Source organism: Chelonoidis abingdonii, chromosome 1 (assembly GCF_003597395.2).
Source record: "Chelonoidis abingdonii isolate Lonesome George chromosome 1, CheloAbing_2.0, whole genome shotgun sequence".
In the NCBI taxonomy this organism is placed as follows: domain Eukaryota; kingdom Metazoa; phylum Chordata; order Testudines; family Testudinidae; genus Chelonoidis; species Chelonoidis abingdonii.
This window is the reverse complement of record NC_133769.1, coordinates 128,713,540-128,741,535: the sequence shown is the minus strand read 5'-3', so window position 1 is coordinate 128,741,535 and position 27,996 is coordinate 128,713,540. Positions and strand designations below refer to the sequence as shown.

General features: G+C 40.0%; 1 protein-coding gene across 1 annotated transcript in view; it reads right to left on the bottom strand.

Annotated features, from left to right (window-relative positions):
• Positions 1-4,628: 4,628 nt before the first annotated feature.
• Positions 4,629-27,996, bottom strand: part of RASSF8 (Ras association domain family member 8) — a 146,115-nt gene continuing 122,747 nt past the window's right edge. Inside the window, exons 3-5 of the mRNA XM_032767266.2 lie at positions 11,588-12,474; positions 7,742-7,886; positions 4,629-7,002 (exon numbers count right to left, since the gene is read on the bottom strand). Of these exons, the coding sequence (XP_032623157.1) occupies positions 6,881-7,002; positions 7,742-7,886; positions 11,588-12,474 (1,154 nt within the window). The 3' untranslated portion in view covers positions 4,629-6,880. The remainder of the gene's footprint in view (positions 7,003-7,741; positions 7,887-11,587; positions 12,475-27,996) is intronic.

The window sequence follows — 27,996 nt, the reverse complement described above, 5'->3', positions numbered from 1 at the left end:
GCTCAGGAACTGCTGGGGACTGATTGTTGTCTCAAATATATTAGTGCAGCTTATTTACTTCTATACCTGATGGGACACTCAGACTCCCCTGGCTCAGGGAATGGAGAGAAATATCGCAAAAAAATTGAACAGATACCAAACTAAATTGCTTCTCCAAAGCTTGACTTGTTACACTAGTTCCTCTGATAACCGAGGGCACCACTCTTGTAAAAGATGCACAGCACACTTGAAACAAATGTATCCTTTACCCACTAAAAGAACTACACCTGCTTTAAAATTTATATTTCAATGTATATTACTAGTATCCTTCCTTCTGCCTCACTGAAGTGGCTACTACTGTGTAATAACCAATTACTCAGTGAACACCAGTGTCCTAAGGGGTCACATTGCTCTCATTTCTCAGATGCTGCACAATCCCAGTTGTGCTGCACAGTGCTGCTATTCTGCAGTCATTGCATCTGGGGCCAACATTCTTGCCTGCCTTTGGAGGACTGAAACAGCTCTGCAGGGCAGCAGGCTGGGTGGGGTTCTGAAATCCTCTGCTGCTCTTGAGGCTGGGAGTGAGAACAGTCAACTTAAAAAAACAAAAACAAAACAAACACCCGCCCCCTCCACAAGAATAGAAGGGAGACTTGCATGTAAAACAAGATTGTTTTCCACATAAGAAGAAGGAACTTGGATACTACAATAATTAGGGCCCTACCAAATTCATGGCCATGAAAAACACGTCACGGACCATGAAATCTAGTCTTATGTGTTTTTTACACTATACAGATTTCACGGGGGAGACCAGTGTTTCTCAAATTGGGGGTTCTGACCCCCCCCCAAAAAGAGTTGCAGTGAGGTCACAGGGTTACGGGGGGGGGGTCATGATATTGCCACTTACTTCTGTATTGCTGCCTTCAGAGCTGGGCAGCTGGAGAGTGGCGGCTGTTGGCTGGACGCCCAGCTCTGAAGGCAGCACCCCACCAGCAGCAGCACAGAAATAAGGGTGGCAATACCATACCAGGCCATCCTTACTTCTACATTGCTGCCTTCAGAGCTGGGTGGCCAGAGAGTGGTGGCTGCTGACTGAAGGCCCAGCTCTTCAGGCAGCAGCGCAGAAGTAAGGGTGGCAATGCCATACCAGATCATCCTTCCTTCTACATTGCTGATGGTGGAGGGTCTGCCTTCAGAGGTGGGCTCCTGGCCAGCAGCTGCCCCTCTCCAGTTGCCCAGCTCTGAAGGCAGTGCCGCCGCCAGCACCAGCATAGAAGTAAGGGTAGCAGTACTACAACCCCCCCTTCAATAACCTTGTGACCCTCCATAACTCGTTTGGGTCAGGACCCCCACAATTACACCACCATGAAATTTCAGATTTAAATAGCTGAACTCATGAAATTTACAATTTAAAAAATCCTATGACCGTGAAATTGACCAAAATGGACCAGGAATTTGGTAAGACCCTAACAATAATGGTATCAGTGTGGAAAACCTGATGTCAGAACATGGCAAAGCCACCTGGTTTAATTGTAGTGACTCTTAGCTGCCCTGTAGGCTTAAATTTTAATGCATCATCAACTTTCTACAAGCTCCACCCTTCCCTCTCCCTTCCAGTTACAGGTCTAGTCCACCTGCTTGGAGTTCTGAGAGGCATACTCCTTCTGGTATAAGCCTCCACACCGTACTTAGACCAGTGGTCCACTTCCTTTCTCTCCCTTCCCCTGGGATAAATTCCCTCTTTAGGTGAATAAAAACACAGCCTAGATGCTCAGCTTATGTCCAATACAACTTTGGTTATGTCAACAGTTAAATGAATTTAGAACAAACATTTCTGAAAGCCTTTGATGTGTGTGTGATGTGCTATTCTGTCTTCCTTTCATACCAAATATTCTTCAATGCACAAAATTTATGATAACTGCAGTGTGTTAGTGTGAGATGTACAATGCATGCCAACAAACCATGGATTGTAAAGACCCAATGATTCAGGGGAGATTTATTGTACTGGAGAATATTCAATATTTTTCTTCATAGCACTGAATAACAATTCATGAAAATAATCAGAAAATATAAGCTTTTTAAATGACAGTCGAAAGAGAAACTAATATAATTACATATAATACAGATTTCCATCTTTCAGGTAAGCAAAGCAGTACTAAAAATGGTCATTTTTGTCTTCACAGTTAATGAGCATTGCCACTCCTGTTTAAAGCTTCAGCAACTCAAATCTCCTAATCACTGTGTGATTATGTTTAGACCTAAGCTGCATCTGGGTTGTAAACATATTCTTCAAATCTTCCTCCTCTGTATTCTCTAGAGTGGCACACTTAAATTCATTCTATTTGTGGGAATGATAAAGGTTTCAGAGATACCAACTATACATAAAATGAGGAATTATCACTAGAACTGTTATCTCTAGAACCAGCATGAACTTTTTAAGGCTATGATTCAGCAAAGCATGTGTGTGTACTTAAGTACGTGCTTAAGTCTCATTGATTTCAATGGATTTTGAATCATGCCCTTTATGACTGTCAGTTTAATGACTAGCCCGAATCAGCATCTGCTTCAGCTATGTACTGAACAGGATGGATTTAAGCATATGGTTAAGTGCATTACTAAACTGGGCTTAAGTGCATGTACAGTGTGTGTTTATATAAATACTACACACACGCACACACACAGTTATTGCCATTAGCTTTCTTGTGTTTGAACATTTTATACACTAAAAGGTAGAACCTGGACTTATTTTGGTTTCTACAAACATAAAAAAGCACCTGAAGAGAGCTATTGCAGCTTTCAATCAGTCACTGTATTGGCATTGAAAGCTTTATTTTGAAAGCAATAAGCAGCAATACTGAATAAATAAGATAGAATGATTGTTTTGTCATCTCCATACAGCTGATGGCCTTCATCCAAAACATGAAAATACTGTAGCAAATAGAAAAAACATGCATGTTTCAATGTTCCAAAAAAAAAAAAAAAAAAAAAAAAAAAAAAAAAAAAAAAAAAAAAAAAAAAAAAAAAGGCATAATATAAAAGTAACACTTTGACACTTATTTTTAATACCGTACAGGCCATTAAAGATTAATTTTCTGGAAAAAAATGAATAAAGTTTTGCTATTTACATAGATAATTAAGGCCCAATTCATTCTAAGTAATGCACATTGGGAAACTGTATACTTCAGTTCACTAAAAATCACAGGATCCTTTTTTTCCCCCCACACTCATAAAATCCCAATTCACCATAATGCAATACATAGTGTGCTTTTTATTTATTTTTTTAAAAGGCAGGCATAGCCCCAAGGAGAGGTTTTCCTTTCTCTAAAGGGTCTTCTACTCTTAATCACAAAGAAAAGTCATATTTGCAGATTCTGTATGCTAGGGTAGTGATGGAATGTTCTCTTTAAAGTTTCACAAGATAGGTAACATTTTCAAAAATGCTTGAGTGACAGGAGCCATTATCTTTCAATGAGAGTTAGGCTTTTTTTTTTGAAAATTTTACCCTAAATCTTACTCTGTTTTTCCATTTATCTCCCTTCCTACGCTTGTGAGTGACAATGTGAGGGATTCACAGTTAATTTCCATAAGCAATAATAGGAGTCTTTCATATAAATGTCCTGTGCACTTAAGAGAAAAACAGATACTTGTGTATTGAACTATTTAATAAAAACAAAAATCCATATTTATTATGCTGGCCAGCATATAATGTGGCACCTGTTAAAGTATATGCTGTTTTTATTCTACTCATGCCCCTTTGACCAGGTTTGAAAAAGCTTTTGAAAATGGAAGGGTGATAAAAAAAATCTACATTTAAAAAGAGTCACATGTTGATATGGAGTGAAACTCTTAATTCTTTATAATCCTGCAATTGAATTGAATAATAAATTGAATACAAAGTTCAACACATCAAGAAGATGGAAAATAAAGGGATTTTCTCAAATTTTAAAAAAAACATTTCAGTGAATTTTTTGCCTTACTAACAGAAGCCCTGGAGCACCAGCTGTTCTGTTTACCCTCCTGGTGGACAGAAGCAACGAAAGCTCTTCAGATGCCCTCATGATGTTCTTCAGCTTTAACCTGGAGAGAGTAAAAGATGGGATGGTAGTCTCCAAACCCACCTTAGTGTTTGACCTCTCTGCCAAACAGCAGTCACCACCAATCTATGCTAAATTTAAGCCACTAAATTAAGGGGAAAGGCTCCAAATTTCATTACTGGAACAACATCTTGAGTCATCCAAAACCCTGAGTTTTCTCACCCCTCCACCCTTAAAGCACAAGACGACACATAATTCTTATGATCTTAGCACTCACAGAGCTCAATGGGAGTTGGATCAGACCCTTACTGCATAACGGAATATTTCAGGATAAATACATTTATCTGCTTTAACAATCCTTTATATCAGTATGCAGCAAAGATTTGATTAAACTTTTCTTTGTGATTAAGTGACATAGGATCTTTGCTATGCAATGCAATTTGGGCCTCATATTGCAAAAGCGCCAACTGCCTCAACTCCTATTGACTTCTAAGGGAGTTGAGGATATTAAGTATCCTGCCAGATTGGGCCACTTGTTTGGCAAAATTGGACCTGGAAAGTAAGGTATATGCCCCTTGAACACAGTATAATCTCCAAATTATTTGTCTTTTATTAATTATCAAATACATTTCTATATAAGAAAAAGGTTATGGGCACAAACATACATGAGCACAGACTCACCAATAACTGCGTGTGGGAAAGATTCTTTAGGCTAGAGCAGCACATTTACCAGGTTGTTCACAAGTAAAGAGACGTAGATAATGAATTTTTGTTTCTGAACTGAGTCTGTTTTGAAAGATCCTTTATATTTTCACAGCCTCATTTGAAGTTGCTGTTAGTCTAAATACAGCAGCATTTTTAGTATTTATGGTGCTATTAATAAAAAGAAACGAAAAAATTCATTTAATGGTGATTCTTTCATCTCACGCTGTATCCTTCAAACTTTGAGTTACAGTTCTGATGTGGAAATTCATGGTCCCTTTTAAAACAAGAAAATTAATTTAGTATTTATCTGGGCACAAGTAAATCCAAGCAGGAACATCTATATTTTAAAAATAAGATTTCTGAAGTATTATTCTTCAGTAATTAAAGCTTGGGTTTTTACTCACCAGGGATGAAATCCTGATCCCACTAAAGTCAAAAGAAGTTCTGCCATTAACTTCAATGGAATCAGGATTCTCCCTCAAGATTTTGATTTCTGGGAACCCCAAGGGCTAAATTCTGCACTGGATGCACAGGCATGGCTCCCACTGAAGTCAAAGGGATCTGCAGGCATGCGATGCCAATATCTGGTACTGTTATAATAGACAGTCCAAATGCAATACATAAGGCCCAGATTCTGTAATCAGATCCATGCAGTTGGACCCTCAGGTCATCATGAAGCAGTCCCACTGATGCCAGTGGTGTTCAGCACAGACTCAGGAGTCTACTGCATTGATCCAAGTGCAGGACCAGGGCCTAGCATCATAACCGCACTTTATTTGGAAGTGATGTACCTGTACGTGTTTACTCTTACATTCTGCTGGGGAGCCACTTTGTCTAAACCTTGTTTTATTTTTGGTTGTACTAGGTGACCTCAAAAACATTGTAAAAATAAATGGAAGTTTACTAGTGAATCTGTGAATGTTTATCTTCTACCTCTCACTTGTAAAATACATGCTCTATAAAACCCTGAACAGAAATAGTCTTGCATATCTAAGGAAAAACATGTTTCATAACATTTTGGGGAGCAGGAATGAAATCCTGGCCCCAGTGAACTCAAAGGGAATTCTGCTGTTAATTTCAATGGGACCAGGATATCACCCCAACTCTTTTAGATATCATTTTGCTAAATGATGTGTGTGTGGACTTTTTTTTTTTTTTTTTTTTTTTTTTTTTTAAGAATAGTAACATTGACAGGAAAATAAGAACACTGTCCTGGCTGGTGAAAAAAAAGAGTAAAAACCACACACAGTGAAAAGCCTCACACCCCTTTTTAGTAAGACATACAATGAAGATCCCTTATATTGTTCCTTTCTCAAAAGGCATACACAATGTGGCACAATATCTTAAATATACATTCTATATGATAAAATACTGTGTAACTAGTGCATCCTCAATCATATGCTGGAAATATTCTTACCAAGCCAGCTTTAAATTCCATAATCTTTTAATGATTTATTCAAGGCAGAATCAATAGGAAGCTAGTCCCACACACTCACTTTCAAGTCTTTCAAGCCTAAAAAGGTAGCAATGGATGTGATATGATGCATCATAATCCAAAATGTAACAAACAAAATCAGTGGTTAGAGACTATTTTAAAGATACAGCACCCCCACAACACTCCTGTGGTTGTGAATTGTTAATGTGATGAAACACTGGACATTTATACATACACAAAAGTCATCTGGTCAGACTGAGAAATACGATATTATATAATTAGTCACAAGTTTAAAATAATAAAATAAAAACCACTCTAAAGGTCAACATTCACACCTCCATGGATTGCATGGAATAAATTAAACCTTAAACCAGCTGCAAACAGGTTCCTTCACTCTGCTCAGTCAGTGTTTTATTTATGCCTATATATGGAATAATACTTTTCTAAATACTTCTGAAATAGCAATAATACAAATGAAGGCTTTTGCATCAATAGTTATCGGACAGCAACCTCAACACTGCCAGCTGTATAGCTACACAGTTCCTTTGTTCTTTTGCATCAGTGCAGGGGGCATGGCTCCACGTGGGGTGTAGAATGAAGAAACACAACATGTGGTGGCTTAAAGAGGAAAAGCTTCTTTCATTCATCATTGGTAGAATCAAAAAAGGAAGGAACTTATACTGTCCATGGTACCTTCATAGGTCCCCTTCAGAAGAGGTATATATTGTTATACATAAATGCCCTCAGGGTTAAAACCAGACGACAGTGGATTCTGCAGAATTCGAAGATTACTGGGGAGCTGCCTTGACGAACCTGGGCGTTTCAGGGACCCAGACTGAAATGTTGTCTCTACACAAAAAAGATGATAATTAGTATGATTTATTTAATAATTACTAAATATTATTCATAACAGTTAGCGAATACACTTATTCCCTGGCCTACTAGTGTGCTTGAGTGGAGCACAAACATAATTTACATAGAATATATACACAGGTTACTGTATAAAACAACTGCCACTCATTTTAACGTGAGTTGCTTGTTAGTTGGCTTTGAAAATATAACCCCACCACCACCACACACAGTGCACATATACAGCTGGACCCATGTAGATATGCACCTAAACTACCAACTCCCTGCCCTCCTAAAAGAAACACCATGGCATCATTAGCGGAAGAGCTCTACACAGGCGTTGACAAAGGCCTTGGGGAAAAAAGGAGTGTTTTCAGAAAATGTTTAAAAAGTGGGAGGGATGGGCTGAGATGAAGGTCCAGGGAGGACCTGCAGGGGCTGTCCCAGCAGAAGCTCTGTTACCTGCTAGGTACAACAGTGGTTCCACCATTGCCACTAACATAATTTGTATGAGTATATTTATAATTATATTTCATTGTGTGTGTCTGTGTGCGTGCGCACGTATGTAATGTGAGATTTTTTTATGTATGGAAAAGAACTTACATAGCATATTCTTGCTATTTAGTTATATTGAGGGACTAGCAGATAATAAAGAGTTCATTTGATGTTTAATTTATTAGTGTTAAAGGAAGAGAGAAGTGTATTTTTTTCTCCTTACAAAGCTTCCAAATTTGTATACCTCTTTCAAGTTGTGCGTGTGAAGCCTCCACTTCAATAGGGTCTGCTGGTAGCACTGTGACCTTTGTTCCTGTTTGCTGGATAAATTGTTGGAGATTTACTTGTCTTAGCTCCTTCGTTAGCTGCTCCAGTTCTTGTTCTCGGTCCTAAACAGAAAGGGGGAAACTGAGTCCTTTTAGAAGTGGGTAAGTCTGGAACAGACGTTCAAAAGTCTATCCATCCATTTGTCTCTGGGGCAGGTCATTTTTTTTTCTTTGGTGGGTAAATAGAAAGTCACTAGCTTTTAAGATATTGTTTTGTTGAAAGATGGTTTGCAGCATAACTTACAAAAGTAAAATGATACTGAGTCATGTGGACCTATCTACTTGTTAACAGTTATCAGATCTTTATATATGCTTCCTTGTCCTCTCTCAGGCACTACTCAAGTCACCTGAACAGAAACTTAGCACAACAGAAGCAAGAGGCCCCAATAATCCAGATCCTGAATGCTACAGAGGCTGACCTTTTGTTTAAGGCACTGGTCTGGACCCTGAAAATCTGGCTCCAATTTATGGCTCTGCCACAGACTTACTTCTTGTATAATTTGGGCAAGTCACTTAATTTCTCCATGCCTTAGTTTCCCATCTGTAAACTGGGGATGATGCTTCCTTTCTTTATATCCTTTGTTCTGTATATTTTGACTGTATGCATTTCTGGGCAGGGACTGCTTCTTGCTATGGGTGTACATAGTGTCTAGCACTTGTTTGACAAGTACATTTCCGAAATTGCTCTGGTTTTAAGAAAACAAGACCTCACAAATTTTTGCCAAAATTCTTCAGAAATTATTTTGTCTCAGCTCACATTAATATATTACATTCTGAAATCATGCACTCAAATGTAAGGAAATTCCAAAAATGGATATTACCCCCCCCATTTACTCTATCCTATAAAATACACAAACAGTAATGCACTGAGGCATTCATTTAACAAAAAAAAGAGGATCAGCAGACGCTAAAAACATGCAAGTGGTAACACCAACTGTGAATAAACCTCAGCCTTTGGAATTCCTTAACTTCTGAGTGCTGGAGGGTAATATTTTCAAAAGTCCCATCGAATTAAGCTCCTAAATCATTTAAGAGCTTTTGAAATTTTTCCCCTGAGGTCTCACACCAAACATTGCATCAGTGCTCTTTTTTTTTTTTTGCATTTAAAATCTTCCTTTTCTAAAAATGCCAATGACAAGGAAAAAAGAAAACTGCTAAATCACAGATATGCTTGACTGAAGGTACTCTTAAATATACAGAGGGAGAAGAGTGATTAGGAAATTCTCACAAGCATACATGAAAATGCTGACTTTATAAGTTCATACCCTTAGAACTACTGAACCAGTTTTCCTCCCTTCCTTATTCAGCAAAGACCATAACAAGTAAGCCACATTTAAAATTTCTAATTTCAAATCAGCTAGTTATGCAAGTACTAACACTTCAGTCTGAGATTATGGAGAAACATATACGGAAGAGATAGGAGGATAACTCAAACACAGCTGAACTGATTTTGCTCAAACTTTCTGGAAAAAAAATCATCATTAGGTTGAAAACAAGCATTGAAAATTTAGCCTAATAGGAATTTGCTTGAGACAGCCACAGCATGTGAAAAAGAGCGAGAATGGGAGTTTGAACTCAGTGTCAGCCTCAGTGGATGTTATCAGCATTGTTATTTAAATAAAATAAAATAAAATAAATAAATAAAAAGGGGGGTTCTTCTGGCATCACAGTAACGAAAAGGATAATTTGTAATGTCACTGGAAGCCGGGGATGGGCAGCTAGACATAGATGCTTAGAGTTTTCATGTGTTTTGTTTCAGATGCCCAAGTTAACCATATTTTTATTTAATAAAAACAGGTTAAATGGATCCAGTACAGTGATTCTAAGGATCCCAAAGTTCTTTACATAGTGACTGCAGAATCACTTCACACTACTCAGCCACTGTGGTATGCAGCAGCAGTTTAATACAGGATATTAAAATAAATAACAGGGCTATAACCAACTGGAACTGAGTAGCTTAATTCTAGGGTGCCTGGGACATGAGACATGCCAGGAATAGGGAAATTTGCTTCCCAGTCTCACTGTAACCCCCCTTGTCACTATTTGCTACAAACTGGATTCCCATTTATATTCATTATTTCATGCTCTACTTATGTCCAAGTGGCATCATTAACTTTTGCAGGGAATAAAAAAAGCAGTGACTTGATTCTCTGGTGATATGGGCTCTATAATTGCCTGAGGTAGACAGAAAACAGAATCTTGAACTCATACAGGTCAGGTAGGGAAAAGGAAGAACTATTCTCCAAACAATTGTTTTATAACCTATTAGTTACTTTAACACATCCACTCTGATACTACTTTTGGATCTATATCTTTTCTCTAAATATTATCCTCATGGGAGATTCTGGAGAGCAGCCCTAGAGAGACAGAGATTCAGCCTCAAAAAGGCAAAGGACAGACAGGTAGTGGAAGCTTCAACTTTCATTATCCCAATGTCACTCAAATGCTGACTTTAAAATAGGGACTATTCTTAGGGTAAGAGGAGGGTCCAGGCCTCTGCCAATACTGCCAAACCATAATATAAAATATGGTGGTAATAGTGCCTATGTCGGATGTGGACACTCATCCACAAGGAATTCAGACCACTCAGGTGATTTCACACAGGTCACTGAACAGCCAATAGATGGTAACGACTTTGGGTCACTACCAATTATGGTTGCCAAATTCCTTTGCCCCACCCATTCCCTGTCCTTTCTCTGAGGCCCCACCCTGCTCACTCCATCCCCTCTCCCTCTGTCTCTTGCTCTTCCCCACCCTCACTCACTCATTTTCATCAGGCTGTGGCAGGGGGGTAGGGTGCAGGAGGAGGGTAAGGCTGGGGGTGTGGGCTCTGGGCTGGGGCCAGGGAAGAGGGGCTTGGGTTCCAGGAGGAGGTTCTGGGTTGGAGCCTAGGGGTTCGCAGTATGGGAGGGGGCTCTTGCTGAGGGTGGTAGGGGTTGAGGTGTGGGAAGGGGTGTGGGCTCTGGGGATGAGGGGTTTGGGGTACAGGAGGGGCTCAGGGCTGGGGCATGGGTGTGGGCAGGGATTCCGGGTGTGTGTTCTGGGCAGCTCCTACCTCAGAAGGCTCCCAGGAAGCTGCTGGCATATCCCTCAGCTCCTAGGCGGAGGCACAGCCAGATGGCTCTGCATGCTGCCTCCGGCCACAGGTACCACCGCCATAGCTCCCATTGGCCACAGTTCCCAGTGTGTGGAGCCCCCCTGGCAGCACCTCTGCCTAGGGGCTGCAGGGACATGTTGCTATTTCTGGGGAGCTGCGCAAAGCCAGATAGGGAGCCTGCCAGCCCTTTGACAACTGAACTTTTAATGGCCCAGTCACCAGTGGTGACTGGAGCTGACAGGGCCCCTTTTTGGCTGGGTGTTCTGGTTGAAAATTGGACTCCTGAAAACCCTACTGCCTGCCAGTGAATCTGCAACTAGAGGTGAAATGTTCTGTGCTGCATTCAGCACTAATTCCTCAAGTAATTGAGCCCTCTGAATATTTAAAGAGCAAGAACACAAAAATCTTTATCATCTAACCTGAGAGACTAAGGGGCAATTAAAACGGGGACGGGCATGAGACAGAATCACTTATGTCATGGGATTAGGACTGGCTGGTCCAAAAATTGGAAATTCTGAAAACTTCTGATGGAAAAAAGGCAGACAAATTTTTTACAAAAATTGTCATGGAAGATTTTCCCTTTTTTTCCCTAACCAGCTCAGTCAGATCTTTGACTAATGAAAACTTAAACCTGCTATCTTTCCCCAGGCAGAAAAAGTGTCCTTACCTGTAATCTTTTGGTGGCTTGGCCCAATGACCTTTCTACAGCTTTAATGCCATTTTCCAGCCTCAGACTTTGTTGGCCCTGAATATCAATTTCACCTTTTACCTTCTCAATCTTCTCTTTGACCTCTTCTTCATTCACCTGTGACTCCTGAACTTCCCGGTGCAACTTCTCTGCTTCAAGGCCACTCTCCATTCTGTGGATTTGAGTCATATAGTCTTTTAACTTGCTCTCGCACTCCAGGATCCTTTGCCCGATCTCCACGAGTTGTTCCTTCAGCTGCTTCTCATTTTCTTGCTCAATCTGCAGTTCATTTTCCCAGAACTCTTCCTCTTCAATCTCTACTTCATTTCTTTTGATTTTCTGCTCAAATTTGATAATTTCCTCTTCCAGGCTGGAATTGTATTTCTGTTCCCAGTATCGGATTTCAGCCTCATTTGAGTCCAGCTGCTTCTCAATGGACTGAAGCTTCTCAGTTTGGAGGTGGATCAGTTTTTTCAACTCTTCGGCTGTTGTCTTACAGTTGAGCACCTTTTGCTTGAACTCAGATTCTTTACCTTTCCCAAAAATGTCCATTAACCCTTTTGCACCCCCAGTGAAGGTCAAAGACTTCCTTTTTGGCTCCCTCCTTTTTATTAATTTGTCATTCTGAGGCCTTAGCTTGGCTAATGGCGGTAAGCTTTGTCGGTACAAAGTTCTTTCAGGTATTCGAGCAACACTGTCAGAAGTTGGCCTCTCGCTGAGGGATGGTCCTGTGCGGCGTAATATTAACTGCACATCACTTGCATACTGTCCCCATTTGTTCAATGAAATTATAGGATTTTCATGAGGTGCCAAATGCCTCTCTGTATCTCTCCATTTTTCTATTAGTGTGTATCTTCCGGTACGACCTAGGGGGAGAAAGGATAATGAGAAAGGTGAAAATTGCACGTGTAATACCTAAAACAGTCCAACAGAGGGAACTATTGGATAAGGATATCTACTGACAAGTTATAAGTGCGCTGCATAGTCTAAATTATCCCATCATACATTTTAAGGCTAGGAGGGACCATTACGATCATCTAGTCTGATTTCCTGAATAACGCACAAGATAGAATTTCATCCAGTAGTTTCTGGATCAAACTCAATATCCCAAGTTCAATATCAGAGCTCTAGTCTCTCACTGATCTTAGAGTGTACATTTAAGAAGTGGTATATGGGAAGCAGATGAACAACTCTAGTTTACAATAGGATTAGCACAGATTTTTTTATATGCATCTCCCATACAATGCTTTGAAAATTGTTAGTCTACACAGCGTTAATCAATTGCAATTGGACCCATAGGGAGCAAGGTGCTTTCCAACACAGATGAAGACAAAGTCATCTACTATACTGGAACATGTTTTAAGTGAGGGCAACATCATCTGTTTTGTATAATTTTGCACAAAGTAATATGATGGGTGCCCTGACTATTTTATTTCTTTTTAGTCATGAATTGCACTAAGACAAGTTCTCTTAACATACAAGAGTAAATGAACAAATTAGTACTGCGTTTCCTTTGAATTTGTGATTTGAAACATAATACCTCATGAAAGCTATAGGAAAAGAAATCATATTTTCCACTTTGCATTTCAAGATATCAAGCCACCTAGTCTACATTATAACAGTGACCCAATGAACTCTGAATTCTAGCAATGGGGAAAGATGAGAGTTAAATTGTTAGAAAGTGACAAATGAGAGACTAGAAATGTTTCCCAGGGTATTTTCTATCTCCACCTATATAATTGGCAAATTAAGTTGTGTTCTCTCCTCTGGACTATAAGTCATCACTTAGGAGCCACTGTTAATAAACCACTATCTTAACAGTAGTACTATTAAGACCGTAACCCACAATTAAATCCCCAGTTAAACCAAGACGATGCTGACAACATTATTCTAGTCTATGATGACTGCTAAGCCATGATCAGCATTGTGTTAACTAATGGGGTTGCTGACAACCACGTCCAGACTTCATACAGTAGACAAGGCTAAAGAGACACCACTAGAGATTGCCAGACTTGGTGATTGCTGATACCTGGCTCAGAAAATTTACATAGCAGCGACCAATCAGATCTTTTTTGGGCTTCAGAGGATTCAGAAATTTGCTTTGATATGTTGAATCCTTTTACGATTGTCGGGATGATCTCTGATCTTTATCCAAGGCTTTACAATGCAATATGGTTATATTTTCAATAAAGGAGAAAATAAATTATGTTTTTGCTGCCACCAAATTATCCTTTACGTATTTATTCAGGGCCCAGGGTCATGTCCTCCTTGCATTCCTCTATAATTAGACTCAACAGAATTAGATATTTTAGAAATTCAATGGATATTCATATTTGTAATCATTTCCCCATTTTAATTGATTAAAATGTTCACAGTTGCATGAAATTATGGAAGGGGCTAGAAAATAGGCAGGAAATCAACCAATTATTTAGATATTGAGATTCAAAGAGTTAAAGCTTTATAACCATTCAAACACAAATTGTCAACATCACATGTCAAAACAAAGTAAATATCCTGAAATCAGACTTGAATATTTTCTTGGGCAAAGAAAGAAAAATACTGTTTATCCTTAAATTTCAATTAATTCTACAGAAATACTTTTCCCCGGTCAGTTGATGTGGTTCCCCCTACCTTGTGAAGACTGTTTTATTGAGAAAAAACAAAACAAAACACTCTGAGAAAGAGTCTAACTGCTTTCAAAGCATGCTATGCAATAGTTTATGACAAGCTCCACAACTATTAGTTATCAGAAAAATGTAATCACATGCTCTCTTAATACAACCTCTCAAACACATTCTTCAGGGGAAATCAGAGAATGAGCCAGGCAGTGCTGGGTTTATTTCATCACTTAATAAGTGCAAGTCTTTTTAAAATTTCTCCTTTTCTGAAGCAATTGTAATTGCTCCTTATCCCAAGTAAATGTGAACAATGGATGTCTATGGGATAGAATTTCTTCCCTTTTTCAGCTTTGGACACACTAAGGACATGTCTACACATTCCATGGGGGAAAGCCTCCCAGCCCAGGAGACTTCAGAACCTGAGTTCCTGCCCAAGCTGCAACTTCAGAGCACCGTCTACATAGATATTTTCAGAGAGATAGTCCAAGACTGTCTACCTTGGTTTGGAGGCTCACTGCCGTGGGGCTGTATAGACATACCCTTATTGAAGAGGCTGATAGGGAGTTAAGATTATACCATGAGAATCCCATGACACAGCCATCTGGGGAGATCCAAAGCAAAGATAACCATCCCCCAAACCACTACCCCTTTCCAAAACATCAAAAGGTATTTTAACCTGGTGTAGATTTGCCTCTGGCTCGCAATTACATTTTCTCAAGACAGCACTCAGATAGAATTTTTAGAACAAGCACAGTGCTGTTGTAGGTCAACTAATTGATATCATTGGATATAGTCCTACCAACCTTGGAAATGATGCTTTACAGCATATAGCTAATGCATCCACAATTACACCACTATGCCGATATAATGTGAATCAATATAACACGAATTCGGATACAACGCGGTAAAGCAGTGCTCTGGGGAGCGGGGCTGCGCACTCCAGCGGATCAAAGCAAGTTTGATATAACATGGTTTCACCTATAACCCGGTAACTTTTTTGGCTCCTGAGAACAGCATTATATCGGGGTAGAGGTGTACTTCGGTCTCACTTTGGGAGCTCCTACTTCACTATGCCCAGGAACTAAAAAAGAGATTGAGAGGGATTGACTAGAAGAGAGAAAACTAGAGCTGACTAGTCATATTAACAAGACAAGGTGGATGTAAGATCAGTTATTGGATCACCGTCTGTTGGTGAGAGAATGAAGCTTTTGAGCTTACATAGAGCTCTTCTTCAGAAGCCCAGACCTGAAGAAGAGCTCTGTGTAACCTCGGAAGCTTGTCTCTCGCCAACAGAAGTTGGTCCAATAAAAGATATTACCTCATTCAATTTGTCTCCCTAATACCCTGGGTCTGACATGGCTACAACAACACTGCATATAGTCATATTAATGATATTTAGCCAGTTAGCAAGAGGGAAGGGAAGAATAGATCTCAATACATTTCCTTTGTGAGAGGAGAGTGTATGTATGTAAAGATTACCCACTGTTCCCACCCCCATGAAAGAGATAGACAGAATGAGGTAAGTAAAAATGGAAATAGTAGGCCAAATTCAAAACTAATAACTTGTTTATAGTGATTCAAGATAAGCACTGGAGGAAATTCTATCAGTGTACCAGTCAATTTGGCTGAAATTCTTGGAATCAGTTTTGATGTTTACTGGGATGAAAGTAGAAATAGGGACTTACCAGTATGGGGCTGGGTTGGGGCCGTCTCTGGCCCCTGGAAGGGGCAGGACCTCAGAAAGAAGGGGCAGGGATGGGGGGTGGGATCAGAGCCAGCCCCGGCCCACCCTATACCGGTAAGTGTCCTCCCCCGCTGGGGTAGCAGTGGCAGCTGGGGGCTCTGGCAGCAGTTTAAAGGGCCCAGGGCTTGGCCGCTGCTACCGCCCTGGGTCCTTTAAACCACTGCCAGAGCCCCCAGCTGCTGTTGCTACCCCAGGGCTCTGGAGGCTATTTAAAGGGCCTGGGGCTCCCCTGCTTCTACCGCTGCAGCCCTTTAAATAGCAACAGCAGCTAGGGGCTCCGGGAGTGGTCTAAAGGACCCGGGGCAGTAGCAGTAGAGACAGCCCCGGCTTTTTAAATAATCCTCGGAGCTCCACTGCCGCTTCCCCAGGGCTCCAGCTGTGGGGCTCAGGCAGCAATTTAAAGGGCCTGGGGCTCCAGCCACTGCTGGGAGTCCCAGGCCCTTTAAATTGCTGCCTGGGGAAGCCGGGCCGCCCAGGTACAGCGCACTGCCTTACTTTCACCTCTGATGTTTATTGGAATAAAGTAGTTGAAAAAAAGTCAATGAGCCAAGACACACAGTTGTAGATATTTGCCAACCCAAAATATTCTACATGTAACATGCAGTATCTTAGAGTTTGTACTAAGCATCCATGTCACTACTGGTAAATCAAGCCTAATGCAGTTCACCATGGCAAATTAAACACTACAAATCCAAGAGAGGAAAAACATGTTCCAGAATCTCAGAGCAAAGGTTGTAGCTTTGCACTCTACTTTGTTAATCCTAAAGGCTCATAGCTCTTTTATCTTGCAGTCACAGTAATGCTACTAATGTTATTTTGTGTCAGAAAGAGCCAGGTTCAGATAAACCTTGTAAGACTGAACAGAAGCCCACTGGGTGAGTGCTTAGCATGCAATTTCCATTCAGTTTGCTACTAAATCCACCACTGTAAAGCAACACAAGAACAAGGAAAAATAAGGGGATAAACATGGCAATCTCAAAAGAAAATGCATGAAGGGTATTTACTGAAGTGCTTGACAAAAACATGCTGTTCATATCTTGGATTATGGCTCACGGTCAACATACAACCTTAAAACAATAAACGTAATGGTCCCAACTCAGCACAAAAAACTGTGGCCCAGATTGCAGAGTTAGTGATTTTATATAGTGCAACAACCATGCTTTGAATTCAGTGCTGCCCTAAAACAAAATAATCTTTTATCCAAGCTAAATATTATTTGATCTGTTCTCCTGGACATTTATGGTATAGATTAATCCTCTTTGCTGTAAACAAAGTTCAAACTCCAGTTATAATGATAATGCTAATTCACAAGTAAAAATACAAAGTTCATTCAAAACAAACCTTAGAATGTTTCAGAATCAGAAACCTTTAAAGCTAAATCATTGTTTGTAATCTGCCACCGTTAGCAAACGGAGACAAGCTGCTTTGATTCCTAATAAAGAACAGTGGTTCTCAGGTTAAAGAAAAATTCACTGCGTTCTGTTTCTTGCAGCATATGTTCCATGCCAGCAACTCATGATTCAGTAAGACACAGTATATCTTTCTGAATTGTGCAGTTTAGCTATCTAATCACACAAATCTGTACAAAAAATGAGGTTGAGAGAACATTAAAGTTGTACAGTTAAGCGCTAAAAGGCATAAAATGTCAAAAGCTAAGGTTGCATGCACAGTTTTAACTATGACCCATTGTGCATATACAATACAATCTTTATTTACGATGCCTGCTTACTACATCCCAAACAATACAATTACACATTTTTCTCTACTAACTAAGGTACATGTGTAGCATCTTAGAATACTCTTATTTTTGTATATGTCTGCTGGGGTCAATGTGCCAATGAAAATGGTCTATCGATGGAGAAATTATATAGTAAGTTCATTATTGAGAGAAAAGAAGTCAGAAGTTCTGTACTATATAATTTCACTTCAGACAAGGAGCAATTCAGGAGACGAAGAAGCTAGTGACAACACAAGTCCCCTACATACGCCAACAATTTTTCCACTAGTAGCCTAATATTGTTACACTTCCATCAGAAGTGCACAGTGTAATAAAGACTGTACTTTGCAGTTTTAATATAAAATTATTTCCATGGGGTGTTTTGTAGTTCTGTGTATTGCCAGAAACTACACAAATGCATATGTGCTTGTATTTTTTTAAAAATTGGCAAGATCATGTACAGAGGTTTGGCTGCAGCTCCTTCTATAGCCCATCGACACCCCTTTTTCAGACAGCCAGAGTGAGCTCTAACAAGTGAGCTATGCCAGCCACTGCTACACTGGAGAGTGAGATACCAGACTTAGCACCTAAACACCAGCACCTTGCCTGGCAGTCCACTCTACTGCTAGTCTGGCATTGACCTAAGTTTTAGGGTATAAGAGAGAGAGTTACACGGAACTATGATTAAACTAATGAAATATATAGTTATTGTAGAATTAAGGTCTTTTTTAAACTAACCTGAAAAATATGGATTTGTAGATTATACTTCATGACTACAGTTTAAAATTAAAAATGAGCAGGCTTCTGGTCCTGTTTAACAGTGATCATTTTAAACCTTCTGTATAAGCTCAGCACTTCGGTTGCAATCATCCCACACAGTATTATTTCTGTTAGTTAAAAACCAGTGGAAGTTCAAAGTAAAAGTGGTACCATTTCCACTGTCATGAAATACCTTTGCTGGGACCATACTACAAGTGACCACCAATATGGCATTTAAAATCAAACATTTTCACGATTGCACTGCCCAGTGTGTGATACACGCACCCTGAGCTCATTTGGGCAGAGACTATCTGTATTTGTTACATGTCTGTTCAGAGCTTGGTGCAATGGGCCTTTAGTTACTACCACAATACAAATAATAAAAACAGTATTAGTAGGAATGATAATGAAAGCACAGAATATGATTTCAATGGGATGGTCCGACTGAAAAATTGAATTATTCAAATTTGAACTAAATACACGGACATTTAGTCATCTGTGCTCCTGCTTTCTTTGTAAGCCCTCAGAAACCATCTTTTAGCTCTGTTTGTACAAAGTGGGCTCCTGCTCCATAACTAGAGCTCCTAGACATTATTTAATACAAATAATAAGGTACCTTTAATAGCCTTGCTGTGCTTGCGTACCAGATCAAGCCAGGAGGCTTCTGCAATGGGAGGTGCAGTAGGAGGGCGAGAAACAACATCTACTCTTGTACTATGAGATGTGAGGTGTGAAGAAGAGCACTGTGCTCGTGCCTCAGTCTGGATTGCTAACAAGCCAAGATATTGGCTCTTCTGACCTGACAACAGTTTTCACTGGTAGATCTTGGGACTAGTAGGGGCCCTGACTGCAGTGGAGGACAAAGAGACAGAAAGGTAAGTGAAGGAATGGAGAGAAAGAATGTGAGACTTTGAGAAAAGAGAATCAGTGCCTACACCATTCCCATTCTTCGTAAGCCAAGCCAAATCAGCACAAGACGAGGAGGATCAAGAAGAGACGGTAACATGAACAAGGAACCAGAGAAGGCAAAGAAGGGGAAAAAGCCCTGAGAAGCAGGAAAAATTATACAAACAGAGAGAGAGGTGCAATCAATAAGGTAGGTTTTTGGCAGTAGGGTAAAGCAAGGAGAAAAGAAAAAAAAACAAAGCAGGACCTAAAGAATACACGGTAAGAATGATACACTAATAGGTTGGGTAAAGAGAGACAGTGACATGGGGCAGAAGAACAAATGAAAATCCCAGAGTGTGTGTGTTTGAAATGAACAGATTCATTCTGTGAGGCCCAAACAATGAATAGTACAGACAAGATAGAGCAGGTTCTTCTGTTCACCTTCTCTCATCATACAAAAGAACAAGGGGACATTCCCTGGAATAAAAGGCAGCACATTTTTAACTCACAAAAGTAGTACTTCTCCCTTGCAATGTACAATCAGCTTTTGGAACTCACTGCCAGAAGATAACACTTATTAGGATTCAAAAAGGGACTGGGCATTTGTATGGATGGCAACAATTTCCAGAGTTACACCCACCAAGAGTTTGGAAGGAATATTAAACTCTCATACTTCAGGGCTTAAATAAAATTTTAACTGTTGGGGATTAGAAGAAGTTTTCCCTGTTGCCAGGTTATTCCACAGGTGTCTACTGCCAAGGTTCTTCCACTTCATTCTGACACATGGCACTGGCCATAGTCAAAACAAGACAGTGGACTAGATGGACCTTGGGTCTGGTCCAATCTGGCAATTGCTAGTCAAGATGTGACCGCTATAAAAACAGCTAGAAAAAGAGAGCCATTTGTTTATCCAATGTAAGACACAAATTGGACTAATCTGGTCCCTTTACTATCTATTTGGATCTCTCACATGTGGCGTTCTAACCCCAGGAAAGAGATGAGAGAGAGCGAAAGTTAACTCTGTCTTATTTATCATGACAATTCAAAAGGCTGTTTACTAACACGGTTGTTTTTAGAGAAATTACATACGGCTGAATTGTACTTTTAATCAACTTTTTTTTAAATGTGTGAAACATTTTAGGTCAGATTTTGTTTGATTTAGCAAAAGTAGCAATGCTAAAGCTCTAATGGCATTGATGGAAAAATAATTGCTAGTAATTTTAATAAAAATTTAAGGTTTAAACTTACTACCTTTGAACTATGAAGCTGACATTTAATCCACTAAGTGACACAGGCTTAAGCAATTTAAATCCATAAAATTTAAAGGCATTATTCTGGTTACCTGAGAACTCATTTTCCATTAACTGTCAAGAATGATTAAAAGAATAAAAAACTTAAAAGTAAAGACTAGAGAGTTTAAATTACTATGTGCTCCCATGATCTCCATCCATGCAGAAATTAATAGAAATCAGATTTAGATCCTAGTCTTATAAAAACATACACATACGCTCAACTATACTGATGTAAATAGTCCTATTAAATTCAATGAGACTGCATATGTGTGTCAAAGTTATTCACAGGCATAAGTATTTACGTGACTAGGGCCTTAGGGCTTGTCTACATGAGAAGTTACAGTGCGGCAAATCAAGGTGTGAATGTGCACCACTTTGCTGTATGGTAACATCCTATGTGGAAACTGCTACGGCACAGCAAAAGTCCTAGAATGCTACTGTACATCAAGCTGCACTCTGAGACTTTAGGTGGACTGTAGCAGTGTCCACACAGGATGATACTGTACAGCAAGCTGATGCGCTGTAGATTCACACCCCACCTTGCTACATGGTAACTTGCCATGTAGACAAGCCCTGACTTATGATGTCCTCCTTCAATAAAAAAAAAGTGTGAGCACAAGATAATACCTCTATATTCTGGCAAGCTATTATTTTATTATAAAATAGTTTGCACTCTACTGACTTCCATCTGAGCATCTTAAAGTGCCACACAAACATTAAGGCTTACACATGATATAACAATTTTACAGATGGGTAAAGTCAGGCAGAAGATGTTTGAGTAAGCAGCTTGCCCAAGATCAGAGAGGAAGTCATGGCAGATTTGATGATAAACTAGTTTGGCTCAGAGTTGCATTCTCTACCACTAGACAAGACACTCCACCTTATTAAAAAGAGAAGCAAAACACAAACCATTTATTTTACGTGAGGACAGTGTTATTAGGTTTGTGGGAAAAAGCCAGAAAACTTATTTGAGCAAGGCAATATCCTAGATTCTAAAACACAAAGTTGTGGAGTCATCCCATCTCACTCCTATCTTATACTTCCATTCTATTAACTATTTACATATTTAATTTGTAATGTGGTTGTTGCAGTGTTGGTCCCAGGATATTACTGAGACAAGGTGGGTGAGTGATCTTTTATTGTACCAAGTTCTGTTGGTGCAAGAGACCAGTTTTTGAGCTACACAAACCTGAAGAGCTCTATGTAACCTGAAAGCTTGTCTCTTGCACCAACAGAAATTGGTCCAATAAAAGATATTACTTCACCCACCTCATCTCTCTAGAAGTAACATATGCAAGTTTTAAATTGTACTACTTTATACTACATGATTACACTGATTTTTTTAAAAAAACCCAAACTCAAGCAATAATGTGCTCTTTTTTCCTAATCCGCTGTAGATTTAGTACAACTCAGTTTCATCTTAGAGCTTTTACAACAGGTGTGTTCCACAGCCAACGTTGGTGTTTTCTTCAACGGAAATTACTCGCCAAAAAGGTAATGTTTATGTGATTCCCCAGATCCAATCCTAGCTAAGCCATATAATGCTGTCGTGCATATTTGGAACAACTTTAACAAATCTTTGCTCTTTCTTTATGACTCCATCTAGCTTTCACAAAGAAACAAATACACTCCAGGAAACCAATAAAATATTGCTTTGATGGACTGAATTTTTTTTTTTTTTTTTTTTTTTTTTTTTTAAGAGACAGCTGTGTTTCTTGTTCAATGGGCCCATGTTCTGCTGGTATTCTGCTACAGCTAAAAACATCCCTATTTAAAGCAATTCTGTCATTTTAATTATTTTCCACAGGAAACTGTGACTAGGACAGAAAAAAAACAACATAAAAGGTCTTTGGTTAGGAATTCAAACTTAACCTTCTGGAGACTGAAATATTCTATTTCCATGAAACAAACATACATTGTCGTTTTGACTATTAAGGACCCATTTATTCCCTGGAGGGGAAGGAAATCATAGCAAATGCAATGGGTGGTTATAGGGGGTAGGCGTCGGAGGAAATCACTACTGAAAAACAGGACAAGTGTACTGATGACAGTAATATTCATTGTTCTTCCTCTGGAGGAGAAGTCATATTTTAGCAAGATAGGGAGAAGAATTTTGAATGGAAAAACAGTAAAGAAAGATTACTAGTATCCACCTAAGGCTTCCCATTCTAATCAGGTAAGAAGGTTACACTGTGTTCTTTCAGATAAGGATCATTTTTATTCTACAGCCCCAAACTTGCAATGCGATCTGCATAGGTGGTGGACAGCCGTGCCCACTTGTACCACAATGAAGGACTAGGGCAGGGGTAGGCAACCTGTGGCACGTTTGCAAAAGATGGCACACGAGCTGATTTTCAGTGGCACTCACGCTGCCCAGGTCCTGGTGGGGCTCTGCATTTTAATTTAATTTTAAATGAAGCTTCTTAAACATTTTAAAAACCTTAATTTACTTTACAGACAACAATAGTTTAGTTATATATTATAGACTGGTAGAAAGAGATCTTCTAAAAACGTTAAAATGTATTACTGGCATGCGAAACCTTAAATTAGAGTGAGTGAATGAAGACTTCGCACACCACTTCTGAAAGGCTGCCAACCCCTGGACTAGGGCCTGTAACAGGATAGTACTTAGTACAGTGGGGTCCTGATCTGTCTGGGGATTCTAAGAACTGCTGTAATACAATTATTACTGACATGTTTTCACCTCTAAAGTTCCTTTAAAAAAACAAAACAAAAAAACTTGGCTTGTAGTTTTCAACATTAAAAAAAGGGGAATAAAAAGAGAAGACCCTCTTTATCAGAAGCTTGACCGGTGAAATGTTCGTAAGATCCCTCGCAGAAAAACAGACGTTCTAATAATGGAAAGAAGCAGAAAACTAACAGGGCTTGTCTATTTTAAACAACAACGAGTACAATGGAAAAAGCAGCTCACATCTCCTGGCAAAAGTTCGTTTTCATAGTGAGACTTCCTGCTTTTCCATTTAAATTGTAAGCTGCCTGTTTTTAATTTTACCTTTTGGAGAAAAAACCACCACCACCACCACCACCACACCTCTCTCTCTTTATGGAAATTATGTTTCTCTGACTCATCCAGCATGGCTAAGTTTTCCTCACCTTGTAACAATCATATAGTACTAGATGAAACCTGTACAGTGTAACGTAATTGTTCCTCAATATTCCAGTGGGAAGTTTTTTCAGTAGAGGTAAACACAGAACTTGGTAGCTCTACTTCTTTACTGAAGAGTGTAGATCATCAACTCCAGCTAAATCATTTCCAGCTCCTTCCAAGACACAGCTATAGGAAAATGTATTATCTGAAAGTAATATTCCTTCAGCCATAATGATCTCCCAGTTTTTTTTTTAAATCAACTTTGCTGTTTAGTTCAAAATTTGTGCACTTTTAATGTTTCTTTAAAGGCCAAGGAGAATTCCAGATTTAAAAACAAAACAAAAAAAACTGACTTCCAAGTGAGATGGAAACGGACATCTAATCTGAGTAAAAACTTTGAGCAGTATCATTTTCTATTTATAGATAAGATAGATGGGGTCGGAGGGGTGAAACAAATGGGATTCTACATGAAAAGTTAGCTGTTTTCCACAATGCACCTGAGCGGTTACATCCATCAGAAATGCAATCTTGATGGAAACAAGATAGAAATGTGCTTTCCATGGAAGGGCCAACAGAAGGGGCCACAAACTTGTAAGGCACAGGTTAAAAGCCTTATCCTAAGGCACAGGTTAAAAGCCTTATCCTACCATCAAAAGTATGTTTGTGGCAGAACTCTTACTAATTTCCACAGGATGAGGCCCCAAGTCCCCAGGGAGCAGGTCCTCACCTGGTGTAAACTATCATAGCAACATTGTTTTGAATGGTGTTCAAATAGAGACAAAGGTGGAGGAATGCTATCGGGCACTTTCCCATCCGAAGCCCTCACTGAGGGAGATAAGCAACTTTTGGTGATTTCTCTATTTCTTCCTGAGATGAGGAGGTTTTCACCAGTCTCTTACAGGTCGAGTGAAATGAGGCCTAACACTCAGATTGATGGCATTTCTGTGCCTGTAATGTGATAACTTTTGCAGACCTGCAGCACCCAACGGGCCACTGTCAAGGTAAGAGGTGATGAAGGCAGGCATCAGAGTTAGGGTTTAAGGTTAGGGTCCCTGGAGTGGGTGATGACTGTTTGAGTTAGTTCTGGTGTCAAAATATTCCTGCTCAGGCTTCTCTGTCTGCATTAACAAAGGGGCACCACCAAGGGGAAAGATATTGATATGAAACTGATTAAAACAATGAAGTAAAGAAGAGGAGCAGTTTAGACACCAGTGAAATTTAGGTTTAGTGGCGGCATCTTGTGAAACTTCTATGGGTTCAGGGATAGATGGTGTTCCTCCCCATCATTGTTTGTTTGGCCAGTAAGAGATTGGTAGAAGCCCACTCATCACAGCAAAGAATGGAGATATTAACAAATGGTGCTTAACACACAATAAGGGTTTGGGACAGAGAAGAATTCCAGGAATCGGAGAACCACTGATTGGGTGAGCCAAAACAGCAGGAGTCATTGGTGTACAAAGGAAGTGCAGCCATTCGACTGAAGCTGAAAGAGATACAGGTGGAAGAGTGCCAGATAGAGACTGAGCTGGAGGGATGCCACTTGTATGAGAAGAAAGCAAGCATGTCAGATCCTGCTAGACAGAGGTGAGACTGGCAGTTCCAGAGCAGGAGACAAAGAAAGAGGAAAAAGCTAGAGTAAATAAGTACAAAAAGAGGGGGGAGGGAAGAATGAGTGATGTAGTGAAGAATAGAAACAAAGTGCAGAACTCAAAAGCAGAGTGGCCCGTTTCTGACCTCCCCAAGTGCCCTTTTAAAAATCTGTTGTAAAATTATTTCTTCAGTACTGTGAGGAAAGAGGCAGCTGCATTGTATTTGAGACGATTCGTGAGCTATGAATGACTTTAAGGGGTAATGGCAGTTACCACTGGCCCGTGCTTTCATCACACAATCCTACTGTAAAAAGAATCAGTCTGACGGTTGCAAGAGCTCCTGGTCTTGTTTTGACATGAATGATGTACCTGCTACATTCCAGGTTGGTCAATAAACAGGTTAATGGGTCTGTGCAGCTTTGCAATAGTTTTTAATTTAGGACAATCACATAATCCATGTACAGTTAGAAATGGAAAAAAGAAAAAGAGTATCTGCAAAGCTTTGGAAGCATACCAATAGCAGCCTCTGAGACAGATGGTTATTAGCTTGGCATGGGTGGTGTGACTTACTTAGGACACAGACTCCGCACCATTGAAAATTTAAGGTCAGAACCAGCCAAACTGCAGGCCAATAGCAACTGGCTCATATCTACGACAAAACGCCGGATGAGGGCTTTCCTAAGACACTGATGACTAAGCTACCTGACAAGCTGGCATGGGTGGACAAATCAATTTGTATGGATGCACATAAGGTAGTGCTTAACTTGCTGCTGGCAGAGATGGTTATTCCCCTTGTTGTGAGAGTTTTAAAAAAATAAAGAGGTCATTTCATCCAGTAGAATGCACAATCTACCTCAAAATTCATGGCAGGCTTTACAGAAGGCCTAGGGGAGGCAGGCAGTGACATACTGTCTGTTCTAAAGGGTTAGCAGCTTTTCCATTTTGGTACCTGGTAGCCTAGTCTAAAATGCCTGGCTTGATAAATGGCGTATGCAGTCGAGCTAAGTTTGGTACATAACTGACTTCACTTCCAAAATGTACATGCAGAATGCAAACTGTGCTGTGTGTGAGTGACACACCAAACCACTGTTATCAAACAGGCCTGATGTCCTTCAGTAGGCCCTAGAAGCATAGGGAAGATGTTGGATCATGAGAGAAAGGGTTGGTTGGTGAGGGAAATATAGCGAGATCTGAAAAAAGCTCTCAAGGTAGGTCTCTGGCCAACAGGGCCAGATGAAGGGATAGATGTTACAGGAATGTGCCTGTGGCCCCAGCTCCTAGAGTCAAAGTAATCTAAAATTATATTATAAAAGTATATTTCTAGCCCTCACTGTTACAAAGAAAACATGACTCAAGTGTAGTTGATGCACAAATGTTTGCTGAGCTTTGCAGAGAAGCTATAGCTCTGAGAGGTGTGAACTGCTCTATTCATCCCAAAGGGTTGTGAACTCAAAGCTGCTGGTTTTGAGGGGTCTCTTGCCAAAAACCCCAATATTGGACTCTGTGGGGGGGGGGGGGCCTTTGCTGCTCTCAGTCCATCACCGCTCTGCTGAGGTGGTGTCAGCAGAGGTTCTCCATGGCATGGGTTTTCTTGCTTGAGTGGGCTCTAAGACTTTGTAACTATTTTTTAAAAACCCTACAAAATTTGAGAACAGTCTGGCAACATTGATAAATGGCCACAGTGGGTATGTCTGCACTGCAAACTAAGCCTGGGTCTGTGGGACTCAGGCTTATAGACTCAGTGTTTTTAAGTCCGTGCGTGGGTGTTAACAGAGCACTGTAAACCTGTCCAGCTAACACATATGTGTTGCACTATGTAGACGTTCTGACTTGGGTCTGTGGCCACGCTGCAAAATGATAGAGCTTAGACCTGAGTCACAATGGGACTCAGGCTCTGACCCAGCCCCTAAGATCTAGATCCTGAGTGCCTGCTGACCTGAGTCAGACTGATCTGATGGAAGGAGAGGCTAAAACCTAAGTTCGAGCCTGGGCTTAGTGTCCAGGATAGACACATCGTTCACTCAAGTACTTGCAGGGTATCTACACAAACTGTTTTAGCAAATAGCAACCAGAACACTGAACACACTTATGCAGATTTTCAAGACATCTACCATCACACAATGCTAATGAAAGGGTAACATTAAGAAGAGAAGAACTGAAGAGACTACACTATTGATGGGCAGCCAGGAATACTTGCAATGTATATAATTTCAATGAATATCACTAGCTTGTATAAAAGATAGCTAGTTATTTTGTGCTAGCTCAGTTCTTCCTTGGTACTTAGCAACCAGCACTGACAGTTTAGTCTTTAAAGTCTATTAAAAAAAATACGTGGGCCGCATTTACAAACTCAAACGAAGAGCAGCATGTTATTAGCTGGAGAGTAACTTCATGCAGAACTAAAAAGTTTGCCAATACGTGCATACCTTTCCTTTTTGCAAATTTCAAAATGACTCATCATAGCTATATATTTTAGCCAAACCCTGAGGGGCCTCAAAGTAAGTCTAGAAAGGGACCACCAGATCATCTAGTCTGATTTTCTGTATATTGCATGCCATCAACACCACACTAAACCCAACAACCAAAATTAACTAGAGTATTTCGACCTTCAGGAGACTAAGCTATCCTCCATCTGGTTTAATAAAATACATCACACCAATTCATTCCCACCA